The 10,359-nt window shown below is 43.6% G+C and overlaps 1 protein-coding gene across 1 annotated transcript; it reads left to right on the forward strand.

The window, feature by feature from the left end:
* Positions 1–671: 671 nt before the first annotated feature.
* Positions 672–9,708, forward strand: LOC117729721 (AP-1 complex subunit sigma-2-like). Its single transcript, XM_034531044.1, has 5 exons — positions 672–979; positions 4,574–4,682; positions 4,776–4,913; positions 5,743–5,773; positions 9,656–9,708. Exons 1-5 carry the CDS (start codon positions 801–803, stop codon positions 9,706–9,708), a joined length of 510 nt encoding a protein of 169 aa, XP_034386935.1. The 5' UTR covers positions 672–800.
* The last annotated feature ends 651 nt before the right edge of the window (positions 9,709–10,359 follow it).

Genomic DNA, 10,359 nt, shown 5'->3' on the forward strand with positions numbered 1-10,359 from the left:
TATAGAAGTCTATGCTTCATGTGTTAAAGCTGAATTCTCTCTCCTGACCACCAGGGGATGACTCCTCTGGTTGTATAGAAGTCTATGCTTCATGTGTTAAAGCTACATTCTCTCTCCTGACCACCAGGGGGCGACTCCTCTGGTTGTATAGAAGTCTATGCTTCATGTGTTAAAGCTGAATTCTCTCTCCTGACCACCAGGGGGCGACTCCTCTGGTTGTATAGAAGTCTATGCTTCATGTGTTAAAGCTGAATTCTCTCTCCTGACCACCAGGGGGCGACTCCTCTGGTTGTATAGAAGTCTAGGCTTCATGTGTTAAAGCTGCATTCTCTCTCCTGACCACCAGGGGGCGACTCCTCTGGTTGTATAGAAGTCTAGGCTTCATGTGTTAAAGCTGCATTCTCTCTCCTGACCACCAGGGGGCGACTCCTCTGGTTGTATAGAAGTCTATATAAATGACTCTACTTCTCTTGATGTATTCCCTCAGTAAACATTGTAAACATTAGTTTTTGGTCTCAATCTCTAGTTTCAAGTCTTCTTCAATACAGCGTGATGTTCATTTAGTAAATTATGGACATTTAGAGTCAAACAGACCATAAAGCAGGGGAGGCTTTAGGGGCGGGGCTACACGGTGATTGACAGGTCCAATCTGTTTGCTGGCCGTTGGACTTGGAGGTTCATTCTTGTCCACGTCACAGAAAGCTGGTGAATAAGTTCCTTTCGGTTCTTTCGCTCTGCGTGCTGCTTCATCTGTTTCTCCTCATCTTCATCTTCTTCGTCATCTTCATCATCGGCTTCAGATGCAGTTCATGCTTCTGTTCAGTCGGCAGGGGAAGCTCCGGCTTCAGAAGTGGTACGTGCCGCTGTCGGACAAGGAGAAGAAGAAGATCACCAGGGAGTTGGTGCAGACCGTCCTGGCTCGGAAGCCCAAGATGTGCAGCTTTCTGGAGTGGAGAGACCTCAAGGTGGTCTACAAGAGGTGGGTGGACCCGGGACCTGTTCGAGACCCGCAAAGGAGACGCAGGAGGTGGTATGAGAGAGCGCATTCACGGTGGCTCGTTACATCCACTTCTCTGTGTCTCCTCGGGCTGTTCTTCTTTCAACACGGACAGGAACTGTAAACACTGTTATTGTCGTCACATGGACTTTGTTTACGACGGTCTTTGAACTCATCACGTGGGACGAACGCTTCTGACAGAAAAACGAAACTTTAAAATTATAATATTTCATCCAAAATATTTTATTCCACGCGTCTCATTTAAAAATCTCGCCACAAACAAACAGTTTACTTTAAATTAAATTAAATGAAGCTCTGACGTCATGATTTATTCACGTGAGACCGGAGAAACTTTAAATGAGAGGAGAGGAGGTGGAGAGAAGGAGGAGAGGAGGAGAGAAGGAGGAGAGGAGGAGAGAAGAGAGGAGGAGAGAGGAGAGGAGGAGAGCGGAGAGAGGAGAGAATGAGGATAGGAGGAGAGGAGAGGAGAGAAGGAGGAGAGGAGGAGAGAAGGAGGATAGGAGGAGAGGAGAGGAGAAAAGGAGGATAGGAGGAGAGGAGGAGAGAATAAGGAGAGGAGGAGAGAAGGAGGAGAAGAGGAGAGAAGAGAGAAGGAGGAGAGGAGGAGAGGAGAGGAGGAGAGAAGGAGGATAGGAGGAGAGGAGAGAAGGAGGAGAGGAGGAGAGGAGGGGGATAGGAGGAGAGGATAGGAGGAGAGGAGAGGAGAGGAGGAGAAGAGAGGAGGAGAGGAGAGGAGAAAAGGAGGAGAGGAGGAGAGGAGAGGAAACATGATAATAGTCTAACATATAAAACATGCAGAGCATTTTTTCTCAACATTATTAACATTTGTAGCAACTTTTTAAAAATGTTGCATATATAATTTAGATTCCATTGTTTAAAAAAACCAAATGTATCAAAGAACTTCAACATGCGTTTTTATTTTTTGAATATCTTGTCACAGCCGTAAGACGTGTTCTAGTTCTCTACTTCCTGGTGGTTCTGTTTCCAGAGAGAAGCATAACTTTAGTGTCAGATCTACATTTATATTATATTATTACATTGTGTGTAGTTTGTGTTCAGAGCTGCTGGTTAACACAACAACATCATCCATTCACAATAATCCAGAATATACAAGCAATAGGATGTTCACGTTCTGGAGATTGTCATATTTGGTGCCAGTTCCCGTCCTGTGGAGTTTCATGCTGGTCCAGAACCAGCCGGGTCCGGCTGTGAGGGGTCAGCTGACCAGCTCCTTTATTAGCCAATCATCACATGCTGAAAGAGGGCCTCGGGGATTACGGGATAAAGGAACTCATGGCCGAGCGAGGCTTAGCGCCCACGGCCTGCTGGCTTCTAAGTGAAGGATCTGAGGCTACTCCACTACCCAGCATGCACCTGGCACAATTTAAACACATGATGTAAACACACAATGTAAACACACAATGTAAACACTCAATGTAAACACACACAATGAAAACACACACAATGTAAATGACGTCTATTGTACGGGACATCTATTGTACTTCTGGTCACATGACATCTATTGTTCTTCTGGTCACATGACATCTATTGTTCTTCTGGTCACATGACATCTATTGTACTTCTGGTCACATGACATCTATTGTTCTTCTGGTCACATGACATCTATTGTTCTTCTGGTCACATGACATCTATTGTTCTTCTGGTCACATGACATCTATTGTACTTCTGGTCACATGACATCTATTGTTCTTCTGGTCAGATGACATCTATTGTTCTTCTGGTCACATGACATCTATTGTTCTTCTGGTCTCATGCCATCTATTGTTCTTCTGGTCTCATGACATCTATTGTTCTTCTGGTCACATGACATCTATTGTACTTCTGGTCACATGACATCTATTGTTCTTCTGGTCAGATGACATCTATTGTTCTTCTGGTCACATGACATCTATTGTACATCTGGTCACATGACATCTATTGTTCTTCTGGTCAGATGACATCTATTGTTCTTCTGGTCACATGACATCTATTGTACATCTGGTCACATGACATCTATTGTTCTTCTGGTCACATGACATCTATTGTTCTTCTGGTCACATGACATCTATTGTTCTTCTGGTCACATGACATCTATTGTACTTCTGGTCACATGACATCTATTGTACTTCTAGTCACATGACATCTATTGTACTTCTAGTCACATGACATCTATTGTACTTCTGGTCACATGACATCTATTGTACTTCTGGTCACATGACATCTATTGTACTTATAGTCACATGACATCTATTGTACTTATAGTCACATGACATCTATTGTACTTCTGGTCACATGATATCTATTGTACTTCTAGTCACATGACATCTATTGTACTTCTGGTCACATGACATCTATTGTTCTTCTGGTCAGATGACATCTATTGTTCTTCTGGTCACATGACATCTATTGTACATCTGGTCACATGACATCTATTGTTCTTCTGGTCACATGACATCTATTGTACATCTGGTCACATGACATCTATTGTTCTTCTGGTCACATGACATCTATTGTTCTTCTGGTCACATGACATCTATTGTTCTTCTGGTCACATGACATCTATTGTACTTCTGGTCACATGACATCTATTGTACTTCTAGTCACATGACATCTATTGTACTTCTAGTCACATGACATCTATTGTTCTTCTGGTCACATGACATCTATTGTACATCTGGTCAGATGACATCTATTGTTCTTCTGGTCACATGACATCTATTGTACATCTGGTCACATGACATCTATTGTTCTTCTGGTCAGATGACATCTATTGTTCTTCTGGTCACATGACATCTATTGTACATCTGGTCACATGACATCTATTGTTCTTCTGGTCACATGACATCTATTGTTCTTCTGGTCACATGACATCTATTGTTCTTCTGGTCACATGACATCTATTGTACTTCTGGTCACATGACATCTATTGTACTTCTAGTCACATGACATCTATTGTACTTCTAGTCACATGACATCTATTGTACTTCTGGTCACATGACATCTATTGTACTTCTGGTCACATGACATCTATTGTACTTATAGTCACATGACATCTATTGTACTTATAGTCACATGACATCTATTGTACTTCTGGTCACATGATATCTATTGTACTTCTAGTCACATGACATCTATTGTACTTCTGGTCACATGACATCTATTGTACTTCTAGTCACATGACATCTATTGTACTTCTGGTCACATGACATCTGTTGTACTCCTGTCCATCCTGATAGAGGATCCTCCTCTGTTGCTCTCTGAGCTTTCTGCCCTCAAAGGTGTTTTTATGAGTTTTTGCTGTTCTGATGTGAGGTCAAAGGTCAGAGGAGGTCGTATGTGTACAGATTGTAAAGCCCTCTGAGGAGAGTTTCTTATTGTTATTTTTGGCTATACAAAATAAATTGTATTGAATTGAAGGGGCTTCAGTAATAAACACAAAACATGTTCCTGACATCGCCGCCGGTGCCGTGTAGCCGACCGCCTGGCCGGCCGACCGATGCCCCCTCTACCTGCTCCATGCTGTGAAGTCACCGCCGTCTTGTCTCCGTGTTGCAGGTACGCCAGCCTGTACTTCTGCTGCGCCATCGAGGAGCAGGACAACGAGCTCATCACGCTGGAGATCATCCACCGATACGTGGAGCTGCTGGACAAATACTTCGGCAGCGTGCGTCTCCTCGCGCCACCGCACGTCACCCGCCGGCTGAACCCGGCTCCCAAATATTCACCGCTGGCGTTCTGTCGTTTGTGAAAACAACAGGTGTGCGAGCTGGACATTATTTTCAACTTTGAGAAGGCGTACTTCATCCTGGACGAGTTCCTGCTGGGCGGAGAAGCTCAGGAGACGTCCAAGAAGACGGTGCTGAAGGCCATCGAGCAGGCCGACCTGCTGCAGGAGGTGAGGCCTCATGTTGTGACTCTCCACTGTAACCGTGTAAGACCTGAGATTGAGTTACACGGGCACCGCTTCCCCAATTAAAGAGAGGCTTCAATAATAGTAACAGCTTAATACTTCTTTATACTTCTTAATATGTTGCACTTTGGGTTGTTTTTATTCCCAAATACGCACAACCTTAGATGAATGAAAACACTCCCTGTGTGTCGGCTGCGATATTTAAAATGTTGTATACTGTGTGTATAAATGTGTATAAATGTGTATAAATGTAATTTTGAGTGTTGATGGAACAGCTACGACGTTGGCATAGAAACAGCCTTTTAAAACCGACCTTTAGACTTTTTACTCATCATTATTTAGTTAATTCTGCATTATTTTTGATCCGTTTATTGCGATTGAATTGAAACAAAATCAGTTCAAATAGGTGCAGTAGATGTTTTTCAAATAAAACAAACAGTTATGATGTTATGAGCCCGGACACGGCAGCATTTAGAGAGTTATCCCGACTATGATTGCTGTCATAAAGAAGCGTTGTTGGAGGTAAAACTCGTCCTCGAACACAATTAACTAAATATATTTTGCTGTCTAATGTGCATGTGAAAGGTCGTATAACATTATTACACATTGTGATCACATTGAACGACTATTGCAGAACAATTGATAAACACAAGCGGTCTCAATAAGTTTGATCGTGTATCATAAAAATGTGAAAGCAGAGCAGCTAAACCAATGAATGAATTAATTCTTTTTATTTCCTCCCCTTCTCTCATTTAGTTTGCTCGATCTTGATTTCTGCTGACAGTTTGTTTTCTTCTCTCTTTCACGTTTACAGAACGTAGACTTTCAGATGCGCCTGTTTGCAGGTACAGTTTGTGAGAACCCCAACAACCTTTTGCTGTAGCGGTAGCTCTTTAGCGGTAGCTCTGCTCTGTAGCGGTAGCTCTTTAGCGGTAGCTCTGCTCTGTAGCGGTAGCTCTGTAGCGGTAGCTCTGCTCTGTAGCGGTAGCTCTTTAGCGGTAGCTCTGCTCTTTAGCGGTAGCTCTTTAGTGGTAGCTCTGCTCTGTAGCGGTAGCTCTTTAGCGGTAGCTCTGCTCTGTAGCGGTAGCTCTTTAGCGGTAGCTCTGCTCTGTAGCGGTAGCTCTGTAGCGGTAGCTCTTTAGCGGTAGCTCTGCTCTTTAGCGGTAGCTCTTTAGTGGTAGCTCTGCTCTGTAGCGGTAGCTCTTTAGCGGTAGCTCTGCTCTGTAGCGGTAGCTCTGTAGCGGTAGCTCTTTAGCGGTAGCTCTGCTCTGTAGCGGTAGCTCTTTAGCGGTAGCTCTTTAGCGGTAGACGTACGTTAGATTCCCAACAGAACAGAAACTGCATATCGGCAACAGCAATATCTTGAGTGTCGGTAATGCACGAGATATGGAAGCTGCTGCTGGTGTTGTTTCTGCCTCTATAGACACTAATCAATAACTTCTTAGACACTAATCAATAACTTCTTAGACACTAATCAATAACTCCTTAGACACTAATCAATAAGTGTTTAGACACTAATCAATAACTCCTCAGACACTAATCAATAAGTGTTTAGACACTAATCAATAACTCCTTAGACACTAATCAATAACTCCTTAGACACTAATCAATCGACTTTACTTCCCCTCTGGAGTCAGTTCTGGACCCGCTAGAGGGAAGGGGGTCCAGAACCAGAACCAGAACCAGGACTGAGAGGGGCCGACATGAAGGTGGAAACTAGCTGTCGAGACCGTTTATTTCTGCTGTAAAGTCGGTCGTTTCAACATAGACGTCCATGGAGATGGACTCGTTTCTGGAGCCTCAAGTGGCCGTTTGAGGAACTTCAGCTTGTGTTCCTTCAGACTGAGTTATGAGAAGAAGCTCAACATTCAGTAGCTCATCAACTAGATGGATGTTAGATGAAGAAGCTCAACGTTCTGCTCATCAACTAGATGGATGTTAGATGTAGAAGCTCAACGTTCTGCTCATCAACTAGATGGATGTTAGATGAAGAAGCTCAACGTTCTGCTCATCAACTAGATGGATGTTAGATGTAGAAGCTCAACGTTCTGCTCATCAACTAGATGGATGTTAGATGAAGAAGCTCAACGTTCTGCTCATCAACTAGATGGATGTTAGATGAAGAAGCTCAACGTTCTGCTCATCAACTAGATGGATGTTAGATGAAGAAGCTCAACGTTCTGCTCATCAACTAGATGGATGTTAGATGAAGAAGCTCAACGTTCTGCTCATCAACTAGATGGATGTTAGATGAAGAAGCTCAACGTTCTGCTCATCAACTAGATGGATGTTAGATGAAGAAGCTCAACGTTCTGCAGCAGAGAGAATTTCAGGTCTTTCTAGAACATGAACAGCGAGTTAGTTCATCCAATTGAAGGGAGAGCAGCCAGAAACAAACACACACACACTCACACACACAATCACACACAGACACACACACACACACACACAATCACACACACCCACACACACACACACACAGACACACACACACACACAGACAGACACACACACACACAGACACACTCACACACACACACACACACACAGACACACACACACACACACACAGACACACACACACACAGACACACTCACACACACACACACACACACACAGACAGACACACACACACACAGACACACTCACACACACACACACACACAGACACACACACACACAGACACACACACACACACACACACACACACACACACACACACAGTCCATTATCAGAAACAAAAGGCAGGAGAGCGTCGCTGCATTAGGATTCATGTTCATGGAACCAGAAGCTGAAACATTTGTTTACTTTGTGTGTTAACATCTTGAACATGTTACCATGGAGATATTTCAGGGGGTTATTTAGAAACACACTGATTATCATTATTTATTAATTTGTAGTCGTCAAGTTGAGAGCTGATCCGTGTCGGCAGGTTGCGCAACATTTAGTCAATGAGCCAAAATGTTTCTGTTAATGAGTTCTGGGAAGCAGAATCTGGTTATTACTGTTGAGGGACTTTACTCACAAAACTAAATGTTTCTGCAAAATGTTCCTCAAATGTTGTTATTTGGGCTGTAGAAAAAACATGAAATAAGAAAACTGTGGATCAAATAATTCTCTCTACTGACCACCAGGGGGCGTCTCCTCTGGTTGTATAGAAGTCTATGCTTCATGTGTTCAAGCTGCATTCTCTCTCCTGACCACCAGGGGGCGTCTCCTCTGGTTGTATAGAAGTCTATGCTTCATGTGTTAAAGCTGCATTCTCTCCTGACAACCAGGGGGCGACTCCTCTGGTTGTATAGAAGTCTATGCTTCATGTGTTAAAGCTGCATTCTCTCTCCTGACCACCAGGGGGCGACTCCTCTGGTTGTATAGAAGTCTATGCTTCATGTGTTAAAGCCGCATTCTCTCTACTGACCACCAGGGGGCGTCTCCTCTGGTTGTATAGAAGTCTATGCTTCATGTGTTCAAGCTGCATTCTCTCTCCTGACCACCAGGGGGCGACTCCTCTGGTTGTATAGAAGTCTATGCTTCATGTGTTAAAGCTGCATTCTCTCTCCTGACCACCAGGGGGTGACTCCTCTGGTTGTATAGAAGTCTATGCTTCATGTGTTAAAGCTGCATTCTCTCTACTGACCACCAGGGGGCGACTCCTCTGGTTGTATAGAAGTCTCTGCTTCATGTGTTAAAGCTGCATTCTCTCTCCTGACCACCAGGGGGCGATTCCTCTGGTTGTATAGAAGTCTATGCTTCATGTGTTAAAGCTGCATTCTCTCTCCTGACCACCAGGGGGCGATTCCTCTGGTTGTATAGAAGTCTATGCTTCATGTGTTAAAGCTGCATTCTCTCTCCTGACCACCAGGGGGCGACTCCTCTGGTTGTATAGAAGTCTATGCTTCATGTGTTAAAGCTGCATTCTCTCTCCTGACCACCAGGGGGCGACCCTAATTGAAAAAATTAATTATTCTGTATTTTTTCTTTATTTGAAATGGTGAAAAAGAAAAACAACAATAACCTGCGTTACAAAAGTATGTCACATATACTAATAATATTAATGTTGCATTCATACTGTCAACAAAGCCCATAATAAGCTTCACCTCTCTGACGCTGGGAGCCAATCAGTTTCGTCAGCTCATCGTTGGCTTCGGTCTTTTTCTCGGGAACAAATCAACTAACACGTCATCAAACTTCAATATCTGTGGAGCAAACAACAAAAGAGCTTATTGATAACTTCTTATGACTGTGAGACAGACGTCTCCTCCTCGAGAACCCAGAGGGGGAACTCTTCACGCTCCTCCTCCGGCTCATTATGTATTCAGGATCATTATTATGACCTTTTTATAACTCGTGTTGAGATGCAGAATTCCCTCGCGTGTTGACACATTTATTGTTCTTCAACAAGCAGTGTTGTTTTCAAGATGTCCCGTATAAAACATCGCCTCTGGCTTGGGTAATAACCACGTGGTGAACACACCGCCACGGGGTGATTTTAATAAGCCTTCCATGGAACATTTCTCTGCTGCCAGCTCGCAGATTTACTTTCTTTTTTTCTTACTAAGAATTTGCTGCTCAGCTCAACTTTTGCATGCGAGGCCTCATGTGAGCAGAGGGGAGGTCTTTTATTGTGGCGGGGCACCTTTTTTAATGTGTGTGGTAGGTTCCTGAGAGGTGCTTTGTTCTGTTTATTTGTGTCCTTATATATAAAAAACAATCTTTGCCTCACAGGTGTGATGGTCCCAAATATGGTCTCTGAGTCCTCTGGTCTTTTCCAGAATTAGGATGCTGAGGTGAATACTCTGTGTTGATGTAGGACGCCCAAGACCAGGTCCTGGTCTAGTTAGTCTCCCCACAGCCAGTTTGTACTGACCACAAAGTCTGTCTGTTTATGTTTATGTAACGTCTCATTGTCTTCTTCCACATGTGTTTGTATGATTACCCCCCCCCCCTTTTTATTTAAAGGGCCAGTGTGTCAGATTTGATGTAAACTGTTGCAATCTGCAACCTCGCCACCAGGTGGCACTAAATCCTTCATACTGGCTCTTAAAGTAAAACAGACTTGTGGATATTTCTTCCCAAAGACCGTCTGAAAAATGCTAAATTCTGAATAGCTCACTGTCAGTTTATTTATTTGTTTGTTTGTTTGACTTTGGATAAGAAGGAAAAGTAAAATACCCCATTGAGTCGTGGAATAGCTGTTTCCAGTTTTTATGCTAAGCTAAGCGACCTCTGGCTCCAGCTCCATGCTTACTGTATGAGGGTATCCATCTTCTCATCTATGCTAAGCTAAGCTAACCAACCATATTTATCTATGCTAAGCTAAGCTAGCATGCATGCTGTGTGTGTCTGCGGTGACTCAGTGTGGGCTTCTCTGTGTGCGTTTGTCTCCCCTTGCAGCCCCGTCATGAGTACCGGCGCGTGCCTGCGTACTG

Source organism: Cyclopterus lumpus, chromosome 4 (assembly GCF_009769545.1).
Source record: "Cyclopterus lumpus isolate fCycLum1 chromosome 4, fCycLum1.pri, whole genome shotgun sequence".
Taxonomy (NCBI): Eukaryota; Metazoa; Chordata; class Actinopteri; order Perciformes; family Cyclopteridae; genus Cyclopterus; species Cyclopterus lumpus.